Below are 22,084 nucleotides of genomic sequence, written 5' to 3' on the forward strand. Positions count from 1 at the left end.
AGAGCAGAAGGAAAACAGAGAAGGGAATTTGGATCCAGAGGACCCTTCTGATCATCCTCTCCAGAATGACTTGTGTCTCATCTGAATAGTAAGCCAACTATTGCTTTTCGGGGCTTAATCACTATGCTGGCCGCTGCTATTTACATAAAACTTTATTACTTTAAAGCTCCAAGGGCTTATTTTGTGTTTTCAACTTTCCTATGTTGATAAAGCAAGTACTACTAGTAGCATTCTTATTTACAGATAGCGAAGAGAAAGTTCAGAGAGACTAAATGGGCAATAACATCTCTGGGTGACGATTTCGTTTCCTGTAAAATGAGGATCTATATATTTCTTTGCAACAACAAAACATTTATCATCCTGGACCTGCTCAAAGTTGGGAAGCAATTTGGAAGCAAAATCAATTTCATAACTCAGATGTATCTCTGTCAGATCTCCGTGGGAAACAAAGTCAGGCGCGCTCTGCAGGCACCTGGGAGGGATTGAGCACCAGGTCGCCCCACCGGGGCCGGGCTTCCGCGGCCCACACTGCAGCAGCGGAACGGATTTTGCGAGCGATGGGGAAGCGTTTTCAGAACGGACCGGGGAAAGGAAGTGTGCTACCCCATCAAGAGGACCTACTCCCGGCTGCGGTCGGGACGGTGCGGGGGTCCTTCGAGTTCGGGCTGTTCCCGGCGGGCCTTACCCTTTGGGTCACTGGTGACAGGTGGAGGCGACTGCAGGCTCCGGACCTGCTTGTTTTGGCGGCGGACGAGACGTGCTGACCTTGGCTGCTGCTCTTTCACTGCTCTTGCTGACCTTGGCCCGGGGTCGGAGTCAATGGCTGCTTTGGCCGCTGTCAGCCTGAGCAGGACCGCTGCCCCATACTCGCGAGCACTGGGCGCCGGGGCCCGGGTAGCTCTTCCTCGCTTCCCCTCAGGCTCCCAGCCTGACGTCTCGGGCTGTAGCCCCACTCCCGGCCGGACGCTGCACCTCACCACGGAAGTCCCCGCCGGGCACAACAAGTGGTCCAAAGTCCGGCACATCAAGGGTCCCAAGGATGCTGAAAGGAGTCGCATCTTTTCCAAGCTCTGTTTGAGCATCCGCCTCGCTGTTAAAGGTGAGAACCTAACGGTCCCCCACCGCTGGCCGCCGCTGCCCTCTCTGTGCCCAAGGCCTCGCTTGTCTCCCGGAGCTGGGCCACGGCCCTTTATTTTCTTAGAGACAGAGTGAATTAAAACCTCTTTTGCAAAATACCCCATATCCCATACAAACACTGGATAAAGTGTCCTAAACTAACCGAAAGCTAGGTGATGACTTGCTACTCTTTGGGGTTGTTGCCGTGTGGGGAGGCTGGAAATAATTAAATGTCTTGGCTCATAATATTCTATCTCAGAAGGAGGCCCCAATCCTGAGCTCAACAGCAACCTGGCCAACATCTTAGAGGTGTGTCGCAGCAAGCATATGCCCAAGTCAACAATTGAGGCATCGCTGAAAATGGAGGTGTGTCCTCAATTTGACATTCTTGTTATTGATCACAGTCCCTACAGTGTCCATGTCTGGAAGGCCACCAAACAATCCTTAAACTATCAGAGGGAAGGGTAACAATGAAGTGGACACCTTCAACCCAGACCCTCCTGATGGCTGTCTCTCCTGGGTCATTGGTTACAGGAGCACAGTCAGGAATCGGGTGGATAGACAGTGTATATAACTATCGTGCCTAGGATTGCTCAGCTGAGTTGTGAGGCGATGGGGTAGAAATAAGGGGCACGGTGTGGGGAAAGCCTTGATGTTAGACTCAAGAAGGGTTTGTTTTTCTGATATTTATGCCCAAAGGAGAAAAGCCAGTAGGAAGAGGGTGCAGGTAATAGTGATGATGGGAGGGGCAGAGATGTAGAATCCAGGTGAGGGGACACCTCTTCCTCTGGGACAAGTGGGAAGGATCTAAGGAAGTACTAGGTACTTCCTACTTACCTATTAAGGATCATCTTAATAGATAATCGTTATCGAGTGCATACTCCAGGCCAAGCAGTTTGATAAGAACTCTGTATGCCTTATGTCACTGAATCCTGAAAACATCTTTAAGTGGAAACTGAGGCAGAAAGATTAGGCTATTTAACCAAATCACATAGAAAATGACAGACTTGAAATCAGACTGTCAGACTCCAGAGCCTGTGCTCTAATCATCAAACATACTGCCTTCATGTTGACTGTGGTGCAGATAAGGTGGTGGCGGCGGCTTTTCCCCCACCTAGTGGGCCTTCATTTCCTTTGTGAAAGAGGAAGGGAGAAGTCATCAGCTGAGAATTTTGGGAAGGCATCAGGGCAGGGTGGTAGGAGAGGGTGGTGAAATAGGGTGCATGGGTAAGGGATGAGTAGAGGCAGCATGGGAAGTCCAGAAGAGACTGGTCATTAGAATTTTTGATTGATTGTTTGCATTTTGAGGCCATGCTGTTTTCAGTGGCTCTTCTGATAAGGCCCAAGTATGTGACTTTGGAAATATCCCAGGGGTCGGAGCACAGGTGGATTTCATGCAGGATAGGGTGAAGGATGATAAGTCTTGGTGGGAGAAATGGGGGGAGTGGATGTGGAATTTGGCAGGGGAGGAAAGGAAACAAACCTGGAAGATGGCTAATTGACTGTTCAGAGACCAGAGGAACAGATTCCCTTCCAAGTAACGGGTAGTCTTCCAATGACCTCAAGATTTGGTCTCATGGGCCTCCTCTCAGAGGGTGGGAACAAAAATAAAGACTTGAGAGTCTAAGCTCCAGCCCAGAGAGCCCATGCCATGGAGTCAACTTTGTGGTGGGGTGCCTGTGGTTATGGGCTGGCATGCAGGAGGGAACTGGGAAACAGGAAAATGTGTTAATGTTGTTTTTGCAGAAAACCAAGGGCATTTATTTGTTGTATGAGGGTCGAGGCCCTGGTGGCTCTTCTCTGCTCATTGAGGCATTATCTAACAGTGGCTCCAAGTGCCATTCGGACATCAAACACATCCTGAACAAGAATGGGTAGGTGTGTGTCTGTGGAGAGTGGAAGGGGATGAAGCCTTGCGGTTCTAATTCTGTGTAAGGAAAGTACTGTTATTCCTGGTAGTGATTCAGGTTTTACATATACTCCATCCTTAGCAGGATGGGATAATTAGTGGGATAATTATCTCTTAGTGGGATAATTTACTCCCCCTTAATGTGTTCTGTATGAGGCAGGATCTAAAGGACCTGTTCATCAAGCATAGAAGGGGCTTTTTGTCCCACTCTCCTATCTATAGCCTTTTAATGTTCAGGTCTTAAAATGTATCAGCAGGAATGGAATCTAAATGGCACAGGAATTGCTGAGCAAACTCTTTGCATCCTCCATGCTCCAGAGCATAAAATAGAGGGTGGGGATATGTTTGGATTATTCCCTCGCCCAGTGGTAGCTGTATCTTCTTCTTCAGGAAGAGAGCTGCTCCATGTCTGTATGTACTCGAGGCTGGGTGGGAAAGAGTGTTGTGGAGACTGAGTGTCTAAAGGCATTCGTTCTGGCCTGTTTACTTTCCTGTCAGGGGAATGATGGCTGAAGGAGCTCGCCACTCCTTTGACAAAAAGGGGGTGATTGTAGTTGGAGTGGAGGACAGAGAGAAGAAAGCAGTGGACCTAGAGCGTGCCCTGGAGCTGGCGATCGAAGCAGGAGCTGAGGATGTCAAGGAAACTGAAGATGAAGAGGAAAAGGACATTTTTAAAGTGAGTATGAAGCCTTAGCGTTTGATGGACTTTTCAGAGGGCCCTAACAGAAAAGTTAAGGCATGCTCCTCTCAGTTCTTATTTCTTGTACCCGCAGTACAAGTGAGATAAAGAGTTCACATATTGCACGAACATTTATTAAGTTTATACTGGATAGGACTTACTCTACGGAGGACCATGAGAAGGATTCAGAACATTGAAAACTATATCTCTGCCAGTGAAGAGCTTAAACCCAGTGATACATTACAGTAGTTCCATTCAGGTTTTGCAAAGTGCTGTCAGGCTTTGTCCTATGACTATGTCTTGGCTCCTCATTTCTTCACTTTCCTTTGTCCCTAGTTTATTTGTGATGCTTCTTCACTGCATCAAGTGCGGAAGAAGCTGGACTCCCTGGGCTTGTGTCCTGTGTCCTGTGCACTGGAGTTCATCCCCAACACAGTGGTGCGGCTGGCTGACCCTGACCTGGAGCAGGCCGCCCACCTCATCCAGGCTCTCGGCAACCACGAGGACGTGATCCAGGTCTATGACAACATTGAGTAACCAGGCTGTACGTGCCCCCCGGCTCCTTCCTAGGCAACTCATTCCGGAACACAGGCTCTGCCGTGTCCTCTAAGAGTGAGGCAGGTCGGTGGCCTGACAGGTTTGGAGGCACAAGACCTGTAGTTTTGTGGCCAAAGGAATCCCCGTACTTCTCCGAGGCCTCTTTGTCAGCTCTGCTGGTGTCTCAGACCCCTCCTGGGTGAGTCCCCCCACCCTGACTCAGAGTGAGGCCAGTCAGCTAGTCAGCCTCTGACCTCAGAAAGATGGCCCTTGTGGGGATGGTAGGTATTCTGAGGGCCCATGTGTTAGAAACTGCTCGTAAATAATAACAGTGATTGATCTAGGTCGCTGTACTGTTGTATGGTTTTTGAGTTTTCCTGTGTCCAGCTCTTGAGACCCTCTTGACTTCCTTTCACGTCTACAAGCCCAGTTCCACTACTCCAATCCCAGGACTGTTATGTTTTCTTATTGACTACAGAAATGTAGCTCTGTCCAGGCCCTGTGTGTTCTGATGCTAGTCTAATGGCCTAACCTGTCATTCATTCATGTACCTTTTATGAAACACCTCCTCCGTACCAGGAACTGTACTTATCAAGAACACAAGGCGTTCAGTTGGTGCCCTGTGTGAGATCCTATACCAAGGCATAGAATCTCAGAGGGAAGACACAGGACTGCTCTCTACTGGAGCTGTCCCAGGGCAGTGCAAGCTGCTGTGCATGCCTCCTTGTTCCCTTCATGTGTCCTCTGTGCCCTTCTTCTGCCAGGGAGCTTACGGCTCTAAGCCAATAGGAAATCAAGTGCCAATGATAAGAGACTCTCAGGCCCTGCTTTGCCCGGGCCAGCCCCTGTGTACTCTGAGATTTGTCAGAGTGGACCTGTCAGCAGGTTGGGCTGCCCTCAGAAAAGGCTGTATCAAGCTTGTTTTGAAAGCTGCTTGGTCCCCAGCACGTCCAACCCTAGATCTTTTTCATCCCTGGTGCCAGATGATGGGGCATTGGGAACGGGAGAGGAAACAAGAAGAGAAGGAAGGGTGAAGGCTGAGTCAGAAGCCTGGCCAGGTGGGAAATAAGGCCCTTGGTGCCTTTTGCTTCTGAGTCACTTCTGGGTTTAGAAAGACCAGGAGTGCCAACCACCTGTGCTGGAGACTGTCAAGCATGTAAGGGCAGGAATGGGTTTTGATCTCTGTTATTCACCTACTTAGGAGTTGTTTAAGACAGTTCTGAGGTCAGAGTAATTTTCCTGAAGAAGCCTCAGGTAAATGAGGATGGAAAAGAACTAAAACCAAATTAGTTATAAATGATAACTTCAGCTTCTAGGAAAAATAGATTACTAATTCCATGGTGACTTCAACAGCTGGAGAATGAAGGCTAAGGGGATGAAAACCAATGATATAATCTATGATCATGCCAAAATATATGCTCTTATACCTCATTTTATAATCATGATACTACCTGGGATTGCTTAGTTTTTAAAGGCGATAACTCATCCAGCTATCTGAATAGCAAGCACATCATTAAAATAGGGCAAGTTGAAGTTTAAATGCTGCTTCATAATTTATTAATATAAGATACTTTCATATTTTATTTGTTTTACTTTCACAACAAACCTATAAAGTAGTCAGGTCAAATATTTTATGCACAAGTGATCTCATACCAAGCAGGTGAGAACAGGTCTAATACTACATCTTGTATTGATGTAGTATTAGACTTTGGTTTATAAAATAGCTGTTTTGTAAATGCTGAATATAAATTAATTTGGAAGAATGTGCTTGTTTCTGAACTGAGGGAGCCCACTCTAGAAGGGAACTTGTCTACTCATGTGGAATAGTCCTCTAATCTAATAGATAGGATTTGTTAATATGCATTCTTTTTTTTTTAATTATCAGGTGACATTGGTTAATAAAAAGACTAGAAGGTTTCAAGTGTACAATTCAGTAATACATTATATATTGCATTGTATGTTGACCACCCAAAATCAAATCTCCTTCCGTCGCTATATATTTGACCCCCTTTACCCTCTTCTTCCTCCCCTATCCCCCAATATGGATTCTTTCTGTGACCAATTTTCTTACATCAAGCCATACTAGATGGCTCTGCACTGACCCCTGGCGGTTCCTTAGTCTTTCCTGCAGTTAATATGGGAAAGGCGGAAAGGAAGCCTTACTTGGACCTGTTCTGCCTCTAGATCTGGTAAAGAGACCCTTAGTTACCTAGGTTAGTTAAATAACTATTTAACTGAATAGTTAAATAAAACAGGTATGAGTTATTTTTCAATAGATGATATTTTTCAAAGAATCTTTTATGTCAGAGCAAATATTTACAATATAATATTAAATGGAAAACAAATATACAAAACTATATATGTATATGTATTGTATAGGCCAAATTTTAAAATGTGTATCATAACATAAAATACACACACACATCTTTTTTACAAAAGACTAGAAGGAAGGGTACCAGAATGTCCAAACTGATTATCTCTGGATGGTGATGTTATAACTGAGTTTTATTTTCTAAAATCATGCATTACTTTCATCAGAGAAAACATTTAAAAAAAAATAAAACTAGTCCATTATTGTCCAACAAGGGAGACAGCATGTTAGAGGATGGGAGTCAGGCGTACTTTAAATATAAAAATGGGATCTGGTCCTGGCTTGTCTTTGCTTTATCTTTGGTCATTGTCTTAGCAACACAAAAATCATTCAGCACCTTGTAGCTGGCTTGGGTTCACTTTTAGACGTCCTTTCAGTGGGATGGAGGTATCTGTGATAGGCTTTGTCCACAGCTTTGACTCTTACAAGAAGCACTCATGTTACAGTCTGTAGCTGCTCCCCCTATGCCAGAGGCCTTGGCTGAATAGGGTTGAAGGTTCTGCCTCCAGGCCATTATGGAGGTTCAACCATGTGGTTGAGTTACTTTCTTTTCTATCTCTGAAACCACATAGTAGTAAATAAAGCTTTAAACTCTAAGACACTCAACTTCTAGACTTTTATCTGAATCCCCAGGGACTCTGGAGATCTGTGAAGAGAAATGAGCCAGTAGCTTTGGCAAAAGAAAGTGTCATGATAGACACCGCATTAGTCTTGACTAAAATCACTTTCTCTATTTATTCTATCTCCAGTGAATGAGATAGCAGTTTTCACTTTTTCCTCTTTTTATCTTTCTTTTGTCAATGCCAAGAGGTAACATTTATTGGTTTTTAAAAAGTAAAACGTTACTGAAATATATAACAATAAAAGTCCCATCTAATTCTAACTCCTAAGATACAACCACCAATTAACAATCTATTCTATTCTACTCGTTAGAACCAATCTGCTGGGGAACAAATTCTGACTCTGACAATTGCTAGCAACCTTGGACGAGAACTTAACCTTTTTGCACCTATTTCATCATCTATAAAATTAGGATAATAGTACCTATTTCATAGGGCTCTTTTGAGAATTAAATAAGTTAATATACATTAAGCACTTACAGCAGTGCCTAGTGTTCAATAAATGTTGGCCTTTTTCTCCACTAAGTAATGTGAAGGAGCATTTTAAAAAAACTGATATGTGGGCGGGCCCAGTGGCTCAGGTGGTAGGAGCACCGTGCTCCGTGCTCCTAATGCAGGTTCGATTCCCGCATGGGCCAGTAAGTTGTGCCTTCTACAGTTAAGATTGTAAATAACGGCTCTTCCTGGAGCTGGGCTGCCGTGGGCTGCCACGGGCTGCCATGAGTGGCTGGTGGCCGGCAGCCAGCGTGAATGGCCTTGGGCTGCTGTGTGTTGCTGAGTGGCCGACCGACAACCGGCAACTGACTGCCTCAGTCGGGAGGGGAGAGGGTCGCGCAAGGCTCATAACACCAGCATGGGCGAGGGAGCTGTGTTCTACACAACTAGACTGAGAAACAACGGCTTGAACCAGAGTGTAGTGGAGGCGGAAGACAGGGAAAAAACAAAAAAACAAAAAACTGATGTGATCACCCTGTTTCTGCATTATAACCTGTTCCCGCACATACACACTTCACAATATATCCTGGATACCTTTTGGTATTATTAGTATGAAGAAGCCTGCTTTATTCTTTATAGTAGCTACATAGTATTTTATTGTATTAATTAGTGTGCCGTAATTTATTTAACATTTGGATTGTCTATCTTACAAAAGGTGTGCAGTAAATATTCTTTACCTTTGCTCACTTGCAAAGTATTTTTTAGGATAAACTTATAGTGGTGGGATTTCAAAATGAAAAGCAATTTTTGTTTCCAAGTAAATGTCAATAACATAAAATATCATCATTGTAAAAATCTATGATGTCTACATCATTCCTCAATAATGCAGATAAACTAACTGATTGAACTGGTAATTTGAATATATTCCAGTAGACTCCTGAATTAAAATAATTTTCATCGAATCAGGTTTGTTGGTTTCTTTTTTTACACCAAATTCATTGAGCTGTCCCCTAAGATCATTCATTCATTTGTATTTATTGTTCCCTGTCATGTGTCCAAGTAGTCCTATGCTCTTGAAAAGAAAAAAGGAAAGTGTGTAGCTAGTGTGTGATTGGGCTCCTTAATGGGACCAGCACTTTGGGAGGTCCTGTGCACTACGGGCAGGTTGTGATTCTTGGGGTCAGATATGGCTCAGGTGCTTCACCAGGGGCATCTACTCAGTGTGAAACCAAGGGAACGGACTTGAGAAGGTATGGCCCAACTGGGAAGCTTCACGGGGAAAATGAAGAGAGGAGGGCAACAGCATAGAAAAAAGAATAAAATATATAGCTACAAGGGCACACTTGTGGAAATTACATTCAATTGCTACATCCTCATTTGAGGTTCACTTATTCATTCAACAAATATTTGTTTTTTGAATGTGCTATGGAAGATGCTAGACATGCCGATTTGAATGACACAGCTTCTGTCTTTTTTTTAAAGATTCTATTGGGGAAGGGGAGCAGGACTTTATTGGGGAACAGTGTGTACTTCCAGGACTTTTTTCCAAGTCAAGTTGTTGTCCTTTCAATCTTAGTTGTGGAGGGTGCAGCTCAGTTCCAGGTCCAGTTGTCGTTGTTAGTTGTAGGGGGCGCAGCCCCCCATCCCTTGTGGGAGTCGAACCAGCAACCTTGTGGTTGAGAGGATGCGTTCCAACCAACTGAGCCATCCGGGAGCTCAGTGACAGCTCAGCTCAAGGTGCTATGTTCAATCTTAGTTGCAGGGGGCGCTGCCCACCATCCCTTGCAGGACTCGAGGAACCGAACTGGCAACCTTGTGGTTGAGAGCCCACTGGTCCATATAGGAATCGAACCGGCAGCCTTCGGAGTTAGGAGCACAGAGCTCCAACTGCCTGAGCCACTGGGCCGGCCCAAGCTTCTGTCTTTATGCTTACTTAAAGGTAATTACAATAGAGTAGGACAGTGCTTTGATGAAGAAAGTACTAGGTGCTGTGTGGTACCCAGATTTGGGGGTATCTGTCTAGAAGATTTTCCTGGAGGGAGTGATGTTTAGGCTTAGCTCTTCACTGAAAGAATGGGGGTAGGGGCAAGAGTGGAGGAGAAGACTGAAACAGAAAATAGCATATTCAGAGGTGTACAGGCAAGAGAGAGTCATTTGAGGAACTGCCTACCAGTGGTTCTGTGTGGCCAGAACATAGAATTTGAATGATGGGGTTGGTAGAGGTGAGAGGTGGAAAAACTTGTGGCTAAAGAAGGAATAGCTTGGGTCCTGAAAGGCCTTTCTGGCTAGATTCACATATTTGACTTATCCTAAAGGTGATGGGAAACTAAAGTTTTTAAGCAGAGGATGACAGGATCAGGTATCTATTCTAGAAAAAATCACCCTGTGATGTGAGCACACATCGGGAGGCTATTACACTAAATAATCCAAGTAAATGATTAAGTGGTTTGAAGTAGGATGATGAAGCTGGGGATGTGAGAGAAGTAGACAGATTGAGGACATGGTCAGGATTAACTGGGAGAAGAGAATGGAGAGGAAGAGCTCTTAAAATTAGACAACTCAGAGGTATCGAATTGGAGAACTGAAGATGGGCAGAGGAAATACAGAACTAGGAGGAAAATAATTTACTCAGTTTTGACCTGTAGAATTTGAGGTGCCTATGGGAAACTCAATGGGATGATGGCTGTGGATCGCTCAGAAGAAAGTCCATGTGGTAACTGCAGCATGGAAATGATTGCGATGGCTGGTTAAGGGACAGCCAATGGAAACGAAGCCCTCAAAGAAAGCAGTTGCCAGAAAAGTGGAAAATCAGAAGGCTCTTTTCAGCTAAAGACTTAAGTAGTTGTACTGCATTTCTCTATTATGCGCGAGGTACTTACTATTCTAAGTGCTGGTGATAGGGCAGTGAACAGAACAAAATCCCTGATACTACACAGTTTATGTAGGTGGAGGAAAGACTAGAGTGTGTGTATGTGTATAAAATTCAGGCACTATGAAGACAAATAAGGCAGAATATGGAGATACAGAATGATTGTGGAGAGGGGAGAGGCTATTTTGGATGGGATGCTTAGGAACTCTTTTAAGAGTTGACATTTGAGCAGAGACCTGAATCAAATGCAGGAATTCGTCATTGTAATATCCTGGGGAAGAGCATTCCGGGCAGAACAAATGGCAAATACCTGAGGTAAAAGATCCCGAGCCTGGTAGATTCAAAGTATGGTGAGAAGGTCAGTGTGGATGAAGCACAGCGATTGAGGGAGAGTGATAGAGATAAAGTAGGAGAGGGTGGCGGGGCAGCTCCTGTTGGGTCAGGAAGGCCATGACAGAGTTTGGATTTTATTCTACATGTAATGGGAAGCCGTTGAAAGGTTGACAGCAGGGGAGTGACATGATCTGAATTACTTTTTACAATAATTGGCTGCTATGTGAAGAATCATTTATTGGGTGACCACAGAGGAAAAAGGGAGACCAGTCAGGAGGCTAGGGCAGTCATCCAACAGAGGATGGTGGCTTGGACTAGACTAGGGTGGTAGTAGTGAGAAGTGGTTCAGGTCAAATATTGAAACGAGCTGAAAAGATTGGCTGACTGATTGGCTATAGGGGTGTTAGGGAAAGAGTAAAATCAAGGCAGACTCTTAGGTTTGTATTTTAAGAATTGGGAAAACAGGAGCAGGTTTTTTTTGGGGGAGGTGAAAATAATTAAGCGTTCAGTGTAAAACCTGTTAAATTGGAGATGTGTGTTACTTGTAGACATTCCAAGAGAAACTGCTGAATAGACCTTCACATACAGGCCATGAGTGAGTACTAGATTTCTACTGACATAAGTATGTCTTTTTAAAATATTTATCTCAGGTTAATAAAATTAAGGGTCAGGGTTGAGCTTCAGATTGGCAGATTATGACCTCTAGCATATATATACCTTTTATACTCATTCTCAACAGGGTGATATCCCCAAAGGGGTGAAAAGTGATTCTTAATGGGTCAAAAAACTTAGGTAATAACAGTGGTGTGTGGCCTTCAAAGCTCGACCTCACCTGACAAAGTCTTATTCCTTAGTATTTAATTTCTCTCATTAGGAAGAATTTAAATTTAATTAATTTGAAATTTTCCCTTTGTGGGGGTGATAATGAAAAAAAAACAGTTGAGAAACCTTTCTCAGAAAAAAAGATTATTATAGGAACTACAATAAACTGGGTAGGGATCTAATCAAGAGGGAAAATGACAGACTTAAAAGTTTGTTGAAGGAAAACGAAAAACTAACTGGACAAGGGGCCTGATAAATACTGGGGTGGGGGTGTAAATAAAAAGTGGAGTCTAAGGCAATTCTTCAGAGGTTTGACACCCAAGGCAAAGCCACCACTACAAGCGTAGTTGACAGTTGAAAAAGGCACCTGAGGAAGATTATCTGGCATCTCATTTATATTACACCAGAGGAAGGGAGCTTTTATTAATTGTGGTGGACTTGGAATCTGAAGATCGAGGTGTACAAAATGTTGAAGAATTGGGGAAATTAATTGTGGTCACCCTCTATTTTGAAATATGCAGCCAGTACAATTGTTTTGGACCAATATTCGGTGGCACGGAAAAACACTTACAAAATGTAAGCATACTACAAAACAATATGAAGCCATTTTTGTCAAATGTCGTGAATCTGGGTAGGAGAGAGATAAAATTACCTCTGAGGTGGGATTTTTGTTTTTCTTTCAGTTTTTACATAAAGAACTTGTATTGCTTTTATAACCAGAAAAAAATTTTTTTTTCCCCCGAAAGAACCTTTCTGGCTTGGCACTGGTTTGGCCCTGGCCAGCAACGAACTCCCAGGTTTCCGAGGACGCACATTCTAGCACTACCCCAGCCCCTCGGAGGGTGTGGCCGTGGAGGTATGAGACCCGGGAAAAGGCGGCCAGCGGTGAGGCTCCCCCTGCCTCCGGGCAAGCGTAGCGTCTGGACCGGAGGACAAGCCAAGGGATCCCGCGGCAGAAGTGGCCACACGCCGGGAAGCGCGTAGAGCCAAAACCCTCCCTGCTTATTACACACCCTGTGTGGGCACAGGATATGGCAGGACGCTGGCCTCAGGGACCGCCGGGACCGCGGAGAGCCAGGAGGGCGGGAGGCCCAAGTGCCCCTCCAGCCTCCATCCCTAACTGCAGCCCCCAAGTAGCCGGCAGGGAACCGCGCCAGCCCGCGCACCAGCGGAGCCTTGGGTGACTGACGGGAGCTGGGAGCGCAGGCGGAGCCTCACGCGCGAGCTGTGATTGGAACAACCAACACCTCCCGGGGAGAGAGAGGATGAGCCAGTGAGGGATGTGCAGAGGCGGGTGCTCAGAGTCCTCTACGTGATTGGCTAGCAGCGGAGAGAACTGGGCGCTATTTCGATGATTGGCAGGCGGTAGATAGCTCTCGGAAACTGCCTTGGCTTCGCCTATTGGCATCCTGTGAGAGTAGGCGGGATTGGTTCATCGTGTGGTGCAGATGATTAGCTGGCGGCTGAGGGGGTGTTGGGAAGAGAGCGTTGGAGGGGGTGGTGGTGGGGGGCAGCGACTTCCTCCTTGTTATTGGCTGGTGAAGTGAGTGGGGGTGGTACGATGGTGCAGCACATGCTTTGGATTGGCGAGCGCTGGGTTGAGTGACAGGCAAGGGGGCGAGCTGCGCGACCAGCGGTTTGTTTTTCGGAGCGTTCCTGAGGTGGAGAACGGTGGCCGGACGGAACGACTGAGGGACTGAGAGACTGGCTGGCGGGCGGGCCGAGCGGCGCCGCCGAGGCCGGGCTGGGCCGAGCAGAGGAGCGCCGGGGATGTAGCGGGCCACCCTGCCCATGCCACAGCGCCCGGCCGCGGGCGGAGCCGGAGCCGGAGCCTGGGGAGGCGGCGGGGGCCCCGAGCGCAGCTCGCGCCCCCCGCGCGGAGCCAGGCCCGCTGCCGTCCCCGCCGCCCGGGCCCCCGGCATGCAGCCCGGGCTGCGGAGGTGACACTCGGGCCCGAGCCGCCGCCGCCGCCATCGCCACCATGGGTGAGTGTCGCCACCGCCCCGGCCTGTGCCCGCGCTACTTCGCGTCGCCCCGCCCCGGGCTGAGGGGAGGAGGACCCTGGGCCGCCGCCTGACAGGCATGGACAGCCCGCCGGGCCGGGGTTGCGGACCGCCGGAGCCCGCCCGCCCGGCTCGTAGCTCCACGGTCCGGGCGGGGGTTCTGGCTCCCCGGCCCGCTGGGGCGGTCCCGGCAGGCGGAACCCACTCGGCAGCCTCCTTCCGGGCCGCGCGGCGGGTGCATCCCGAGGAAGCGGTGGCGGGCTCGAGGGCCGGTGCTCGGCGGGTCAGCCCGCTCCGGCCGCAGCGAGCCGGACCGCGAGCCCGAGGGCGGGGGAGCGAGAGCGCAGTGTGGGGCCCCGGCTGGAGGCTGGTGCAGGCCCAGCTGCTGTTGTGTCTTTTCCTTGATTTGCTTTTTTTTCCTGCCTGTGTCATTTCCTTCCCTTTGCTCACACAGGCCAGCCTGTGAGTTCCCGGGGCTTGCTCTCGAGCCCTGTGCGCGCCCCAGCGCAGGGGGGAGGGCGTGCGAGGAGATAGTCTGGGAGGTGATTAAAACGGCTCGCGCTGTAACAAACGGCGCGCTGGAGAAACGCGAGCTGCGCGCAGATTGCTGGAGGTTAGAAATGGGTCGGGGACTGCCAGTTACAATTCGCATCCTACTTTTTGAGAAATCCGGTTGCAGTGTTTTGCATCCATTATTTTTATCTCGCAGAAGCCCTGAAATTATGTAACTTTTGAGGGAAGCATTTGCTCCACAAAAGAATGTCTATGAAATCATTTCCTTTTTTATCAATATTTGCAATTTCTGTTGTGAAGACGTAATCTAAGAAAAGCTTTTAAGGTCTTTCACACGTAACATTTGAACTGAATTACAGTTCGTGTCCTTTGGGTAACGTAGCAAATGACTGTTGGACTGCATTAAGAAGCAAATAAAATTTTAGATGTACTTTGCATCGTTTGTTGGGTCAGTTATTGTGATCATGTGGTGCGCGATCTCAAGACTTGCGAAGTATTCGATCTTGTCCTAAATAATCAAGGGGTAAACTTCAGCGAAAGGATCCTTTGCAGAGCCGTTCATTGAGTCTGTGAAGCGCCCCATAAAGAGGGAACGTTGATGTTTGCTTTGCCCTATAGCAAGGTCAAGTCATTTTTGCAGGAGGTTAATTAAGTGTATGCTGTGTCACATTAGGCATATACTCTTTTGTGGCCTACCTTTACACGCTGGCTTTGAATGAATTGCCTTGTTCTATTCCAGGCTTGCCCCTCATGTGGTAAGTTAGGATGGGTTTGTTCACTTGTTGGGCGTACTGTTTCCTTCCCATGCTCTACTTCAGAAGTGCTTACATTCCCAGGGAAAGTCTCCTGTGACAGTAAGCAGAAAAGGAATCCAGTAAGGCCTGGCATTTAAATACATAATTCAACACATACTTATTGAACATTTACTGTAAATGGGGCACGTAATACTTCTTATCCTTCTTAGGCTTCAAACATTTATCTTGTGTTTTGGAATTTGATGACTGAACTAAATCTTTGAATTGAACCTATATTTATGATAGTGTTTCTAATAATAAGTCTTTCCTTTTTGTCCTGTGGGGCTCGTCTTAAGTCCCAAAAGGGAGTGTGAAATACTTGAGGAGGTGCAGAGCTCCCACTCCCCACGTTCTGGACTGCTAAACCAGTTAAGAGTGCCCAGATGTGTTGGCTACATTTCATTGTCTAAGGTGAAAATAGATGTCAGCCTGTTTTCACATTTCAAGACATTTTCAAAAAGTTTAAGTGTGTGAGTCTAAGGAGGGACAATGATGGGGAGGAAAGGAGCTGTATAGGTAGGGTCCAGAGGCCCAAAGAAAAAAGGACCAGGATGTCAGTGTCTTCTCATTTGTCCCAGTGTCAGTTTTACTTGATGGAGGAATTAACTTGCTTGATGGCTGCAGTGTATTAGGCAATCTGGTTTAAAAACCACTGCCCGGCTTTCTTCAGCACTTCCCCCACCCCCGATACTATTCTCTCTCTCTTTGGTAGATGACCTTGACAGGCAGAATACTGAGTTCTACCAGAACCTGGCTCTTGAATATGCTTTGTATAGGGCTGTGCTCTCGCTTACGCCCGTGTGCAACACACACACACACACACGCGCACACACACACACACACAGAGTCTCTCTCTTAAATAATAGTTTCCATTTTGGTAATATTGATGATGAAAATTCAAATTCCCAGGCTGGTTAGTTTGTTTTAGTTGCTGTAGTTCTAAGTAAACTCAAGGGGTTGATAAGAGAGAAACACAGACTTACTAATATTTTCATTCCACTTGTTAAACTCCAGTCCAGTGAGGAAAGGACTAAAACTAATTTGAGTCCCTGCAGGTTCTTTGGTTAACAGTCATATTTTCCTGAGCTGTTCTAAGCCCCAAACTCAAGCCTATTTGACAACTTGGGTTGGTAATAAAAACATGTCAGATTTTATATTGGCGGTTAGCCCCAGTAAATTTCTAGTGGAAACTACACTTATCCCTGTAAATAATAGGAAATATTCTCTTTTTTTTGGCTTTGATACTATGTGGTTATTTTAAAAAAATGGGATTGGTCATTTTTTTTGGTTATGCTAGAATTCTCTCCTAGTTTTAGCAATTATAGTGGCAAATACTGTTAATAACATCTAAGATTAATTTGCTAGTGTTTATTTGGACTTTTTATAAATGCAATATGAAGCTTAGTGGGAAGAATTGAAAAATATGTAACAACTTGAAAATGTTATAGGAAACTATAGTAAACTGAGTATAGGATTAAGGATGGTGTGGTTCTGGTTTGATAACTTGGTTTGAAGTCACATTGTGATTTATAGACACCTTTCCAGGATGTTGGGAGCTCCCAGTTAGTCTCAATTCAGTTTGGCTAGAATCTGACCACCTGTGTAGATTCTGAATAGTTAGTAACTGTTTTCATTGAAGTTGGAATCACACTATAATGAATCAGTATGGCGATGTCAGAACTAGATTTCTGATATTTTTAAAAATGACAGCTGTATCTTAAAACAATTTTAGGCCTTTGTAACAAGTAAATAACTAACAATATTATTTAGGTGAATACGCAAAGGATAAGAAGTAGTTTTCTTGGTTCTGTGTAAGCTATCCATTTATTCTTCGTCTGTTTATTGAGTGTCTTTTATGTGTCAGATGAAGTGTTAGGCCCTGTACCTCCGTTTATCCTGCCCTTAAGAAGTTACAGTTAGGTAAAGTGAACCAGAAGCACGTGACAAGTGCAGTGAGGTATTGTAGGTGGTACTTTGTGAAAACTGCGTAAAGGTACACAGGAGGAAAGATCAGTTCTGTAGTTTTAGGACTGACAATACATAATCCTATAGTTTCCAGACCTTTAGGTTAATTTCATTATACATTGAAGTAAAATATAGTGATAATACATTGATTCTAATGAGGAGGCAATGGACTCTTTATTTAAAAATTTAAAAATATGTATTTTAAAATTTTGAGCCATCAGTTAATATTGAAGGGCTCTTATATTCCAGAAAAATAAACAGCAGAATTTGACTTTGAGATCTAGCAAAGGTTTAACCATGTCTTTGAAGGAAAAAACTTCCTTGTGAATTGAGGAGCAGGCCTTTTTACTTATACTTACTGTAAAATGATGTTTTCCCAGGTATGGGCAGGGTGGAGTTAGTGGGAGTGTGTGAAATATGAAGAATAAGATAGTAAAATCTGACTCAGGGAAACTCTGAAGCCCAGGATTTCTGTGATTAGACGACCTGGCAGAGTAGGGTAGAACGTTGGCAAGATGAAGAAAAAACATTGTTAGTTAAGTGAAAACAAAGATTTAAATATTTCTTTGGATTTGTACATGTGGAAAAGAGAGTGTCTGGCATAGTGAAGAGACATAATGTGGGACAACAATGTTTATTGAAGGACATGGTACTTCTGGAAACTTTTCTGGGTTTTTAGCCAAGGGAATTCATAAATGGGCATGCCTTAAGTCCCTGCTTTTAGGTAGAAATAATAGCTAGGTCTGGAAGATGACTTCCTGATGGAGCTACAGAGATAGGAGTGTGTTGCCTGGCACCCCAAAGATACTATAGGTAGGTCAGGATATCAAAAGAAGAAAAAGTACATACTGCTGGTAATTATGGATAGCTGTCTGCTTAAGACTGCTTAAGAGCTTCCACTTTTTAAGCCTCAACTCTAATCCTTGTTTCATAGATCCTTCTTTTCAATTTTCTATGACTACTCCTCCCCTCTAAATTCTTAACCTCTTAATCTTGAGAATTAACTTCTTCCTCTGTGCTTCTTCCTGGTAGCTTTCAAGTGTGTCAGACCACCCCCATCCTCAGGAAATCTTTCCAAGGTTATAGCACACTAAGTATTACCCTGCCTCAACTTGTTGTAAAGTTCACAAATGAATTGTTGATTTCCACAACTTCCAATTTTCTTTTAATCTCCAGTTTCTGGATTCCCTTTAAAATTTTGTTTCTGCCTCCACCACTCTATTAGACCTGCCTGGACTATGCTTGCCACTGCCCTTCTTTGCTCTTGGCTTCTGTGATGTCACATTTGTTTTTTCCAGTCTTCTTTAAAGGGTTCTTTGCTAGCATAGTTTCTTTCTACCTTACCCGATAAGGATTACAGTTCACTGAAGAGCAGTCCCTTTTTGTCCTTTCTGCCCCTCACTTGCTTTCATTTCCTTTCTCCTCCTTAGTTCATTTTTTAAGCGCTCCTGCATAGCTAGAACAACTTGCTTTTCTGATTCTTTATTCTGTTAATAATTATGTAAAATCATCTACAACCTCTTGCTACTGAAGCTGTAAAACAAATTTTAAACCTGTGTTTCTGCACTGTAGTTTGTGTACCATCTAATTTGGTCTCTACTTGTATAATATCATATTTGTGTGTTGTTTATCTTTTTACCCCTAGAGTTTGAATACCTTGAAGTATCTTTCAAAACTAATGTATAATACATGATAGGTACTCAGCAAATGGTTATTGTTAATGATTAATGAAAATTCAGGAATAAAATTAAGTATTAGGATACATTAAGTGGCCTTCAGTCTTTTCCAATTGACCTTTTTCCATTGACAATAATAATAGCCAGTATTTTTAGCATTACTAAGTATTAGGTACCATGAGGAGTAATTTGCAAGCTATTTTTTTTCTTTTAACTCTCACAGCAGCTCTGTGAAATGATACTTAAATTTTTCTATTTTACAGATGAGGAAATTGAGGTGTAGGGAGAATGAGTGATTTGTTTGACGTCTCCTGAAATCCGGGTCTTTCTGACTTCAAAGTCCATAAACTGACTGCTATACTCTAAGAAAGCTGCTATTTGTTTTCAGAAATTTCGTTTGTTTTGTTTTCATTTTTTAAAGGAATCTCATATTGGAGTGCTGATAATTCAGTTAAAATCTCAATCCAGGAAGAAATACCTAAAAGAGCCACTTGATTTACTTCCTGTCTTTATCCTTGTCCTCAGTTTGAAGTATCGGTTTAAGAATCTGTCTGCCTCTAGCAATGTGTTTGATTTTGACACAGAATCAGATTCTATAACCCTGTTTCACTGTGTCAGTTGTCCTGATTTCAAGAGATAGTGCCAAACCATTCCTCTAGTGTATTCTCAGCACTAGAGCGACCAAACAAGTTTATCCATTAAGTAATGCCAGGAATTGGTTAGCTTCCTGGAAAACAGAATTTGTCAACCTGATAAACCAGCTCTTATAATAAATAGCATCATCTTATACAGAATTAGAAATGACTTCTCTAGTCTATTTGTCATGGATTTCACTTGAAAAGCGTATGTGTGTCTGCGTGTGTGTATTCACAAACATCTTGGTTCAATTTCTGAGTTGAGAAGACAATTGAAATCCTCCATTCTAAGGGTGGTTACCTTGATACTGAAAATTCCAAGCATTCTGCTGTTAGGAACATCACTAGATGCTCCTCAGAAAACACCTACCTAATCATAATCTTCCTTATATTTATCCCAGTTTATTGGCCCAATAATTTTATACAAATGTATTTAATAATTCATAAGCCAACTTAACATGTAAGCATATATATGCAGAGGGTACCAAAAAATGTACACACATTTTAAGAAAAGAAAAAACTATTTAAATTGTAATATTCAATATATACCGATAACAAAAGATGAAGACAAGTCACATTTGACTTCTGCAATGACGAGAGGTGCTCAAAGTGGTTACCATCAACATCCAGACACTTCTGATTACGGTGAACTGCTGCTTGAGCAACGTCGACGAAAGTGTCCACTTGTATCCATTTTTTGGCACCCTTGTTATGTGCATACACACACGACTACACGAGGTGTGATCAAACGATACAGTGAATGTTTAAATAAAAAAAAATTATTACAGTAAAAGATATATTGCCATTAATCCCCTTCAAAATACTCCCCCTCGCTTCAAACACACTTATCCCATCGTTATTGCCACTTTCTGAAGCAGTTCTGGAAGTCCTCTTTCGTGAGTATCTTTAGTTGCGCTGTTGTGGCTGCCTCGATGTCCTGAATCATTTTGACTTTGGGGAAGAGCCAGAAGTCGCACGATGCCAGATCCAGTGAATAAGGTGGATGAGGACACACCGTAATTTTTTTGACAGAAATTGCCATAGACCAGAAACAATGTGTGACATGGTGCGTTGTCGTGATGGAGGATGATTTACAGCACACTTTAAAATACACCTTTTCTCAACCGTAGCTCATACCCGACTGACTACACTGAATAAGTTGAAACTTGTCACACACTTATTAAGGTTTGGAATGCCGCTTCCCATATTGGAGATCCCTGCCTTTCCATTGGGTGGCACTCAGCTATCCAACGGATTCACCGTATTCTTTGATCACAACAGAAAGGCTCATCTGGTATAGCATCACTTCTGGTATGGCAATTTCTGTCAAATAAAAACATGACGGTGTGTCTTCATCTACCTTATTCACTGGATCTGACACCGTGTGACTTCTGGCTCTTCCCCAAAGTCAAAATGATTCAGGACATCGAGGCAGCCATGACAGCGCAGCTAAAGACACTCACGAAAGAGGACTTCCAGAACTCCTTCAGAAAGTGGCAAGAACGATGGGATAAGTGTGTTTGAAGCGAGGGAAAGTATTTTGAGGAGGATTATTGGCAATGTGTCTTTTACTGTAATAATTTTTTTTTAAACACTCACCCTATTGTTTGATCACACCTCGTGTATATGCCAATCTTCCTAGCTTAGATGTTATGCTTTAGTTTTTAAACCTTGGTTGGGAGGTTAAAATACCAAACAAACGACTGAAAAAACAAGCAAGTTCCCTTTCTTTAAGGAGGGAACTTGTTATAAAATGTGAAATAATTGATAGAATATATGTGTTTTAGTTTTGACAAATGTGTTTCTGTAAATACCAACTTCCTCCTCATGTCCCATTTACCACATTCTTTTGATGCTACAACTGTACCACTCTCATACATACTTTTGCATACGTTTTGAAGTGGAATTAGATGGGAAACTACTCGTTTTTCCTGCAAGTTTTAAATCTAATTTCACTTTTCGGAGCAGGCAGAAACCTCTTCCTGGGCACCTTCTCCTTCCTTTCCTGCACCTTGTCAGTGGGCATGAAGGACACCTGAGCAGATTTTGTCTAGGAAGAGGGGAAAAGCAAATAGTGCGATTTTACTTGCTAACTTCATGCTGTTCTTTCGTTTCCACAGGATATTAGAGTATTTCCATGGGACAACGATAAAGGGCAGAAGATAGGCACTGTCCTTGGGTGGAGTCTTTTGTACTTGATTCTTTTAAGGTGTGCCGCAAGTCCCCAAGTGACTCACTTGTCACCGAAGCAAGTGTTAGCAACTCATCCCTCATGTTCTTTTCCAGATCAACAGATTTATTTATTTTCAACTCCCAAGTGCTATTTGAATAAACAAGGATCTCTTGAAAGACTTAGGAGAATTTTGTAAAACATGGAATTGGTCTGGTTTGGGTTCTGGGTTTTGGTCAGTTGTCTTCAATGCATGAGAACTCTAGTGCTCTAGGATATTTCAAAAAAAGGGGATTAAAAGTAATGCCAGTAAAACAGAGACAATGCATTGCTTTGGTCGGTTAGGGAAGAAAAACAATAGCACTGCCTTTTGACTTCCCTATGGGAAGCAGAAGGCCTATAAACTTGTAACGAGTTGGGAGGAGGGCATTCAAAGGCCAGGCTTGTAAGACAACTTCTGTTCAAAGCAGCTACCTGAGGTCCTTGTTTGGTCTTCTAAAATGTGCTCTCCTGTGTATATATGATGCTTTAAGAATAAGTGTGTGACTGACTCTGTCCCATAATCATCTCTCCATGAATTCGTTTTTTCACTACTCCCCTACCACACTGTGCCGTGTTGTTCTTCAGTGCACTCCAA

The 22,084-nt window shown here is 44.0% G+C and overlaps 2 protein-coding genes across 4 annotated transcripts in view; both read left to right on the top strand.

Annotated features, from left to right (window-relative positions):
* The first annotated feature begins 579 nt into the window (after positions 1–579).
* On the top strand, positions 580–8,627 carry TACO1 (translational activator of cytochrome c oxidase I). Of its 2 annotated transcripts, none has more exons than XM_081028422.1 (5): positions 580–1,099; positions 1,376–1,482; positions 2,863–2,990; positions 3,524–3,701; positions 4,041–8,627. In XM_081028422.1, the coding sequence occupies exons 1-5, from the start codon at positions 820–822 to the stop codon at positions 4,239–4,241; spliced, it is 894 nt and encodes a 297-aa protein (XP_080884548.1). In that variant the 5' UTR covers positions 580–819; the 3' UTR covers positions 4,242–8,627. The 2 variants fall into 2 exon arrangements, with proteins under 2 accessions (XP_080884548.1, XP_080884549.1); XM_081028423.1 differs by having other exon boundaries at positions 693–1,099; positions 1,379–1,482.
* Positions 8,628–13,319: 4,692 nt separating this feature from the next.
* Positions 13,320–22,084, top strand: part of MAP3K3 (mitogen-activated protein kinase kinase kinase 3) — a 54,918-nt gene continuing 46,153 nt past the window's right edge. Inside the window, exon 1 of one of the 2 annotated variants that reach the window (XM_081029585.1) lies at positions 13,320–13,676. In XM_081029585.1, coding sequence (XP_080885711.1) covers positions 13,673–13,676 — 4 coding nt within the window. In that variant the 5' untranslated portion in view covers positions 13,320–13,672. The remainder of the gene's footprint in view (positions 13,677–22,084) is intronic. The other variant, XM_081029586.1, reaches the window with a different exon arrangement.

This window comes from Rhinolophus hipposideros (assembly GCF_964194185.1).
Source record: "Rhinolophus hipposideros genome assembly, chromosome: 20".
In the NCBI taxonomy this organism is placed as follows: Eukaryota; Metazoa; Chordata; class Mammalia; order Chiroptera; family Rhinolophidae; genus Rhinolophus; species Rhinolophus hipposideros.

Coding starts and splice junctions, on each gene's coding strand:
- TACO1 (XM_081028422.1), top strand. CDS start 820: ATGGCTGCTTTGGCCGCTGTCAGCCTGAGCAGGACCGCTGCCCCATAC. Junction 1,100..1,375: donor CATCCGCCTCGCTGTTAAAG/GTGAGAACCTAA, acceptor ATTCTATCTCAG/AAGGAGGCCCCAATCCTGAG. Junction 3,702..4,040: donor AGGAAAAGGACATTTTTAAA/GTGAGTATGAAG, acceptor CTTTGTCCCTAG/TTTATTTGTGATGCTTCTTC.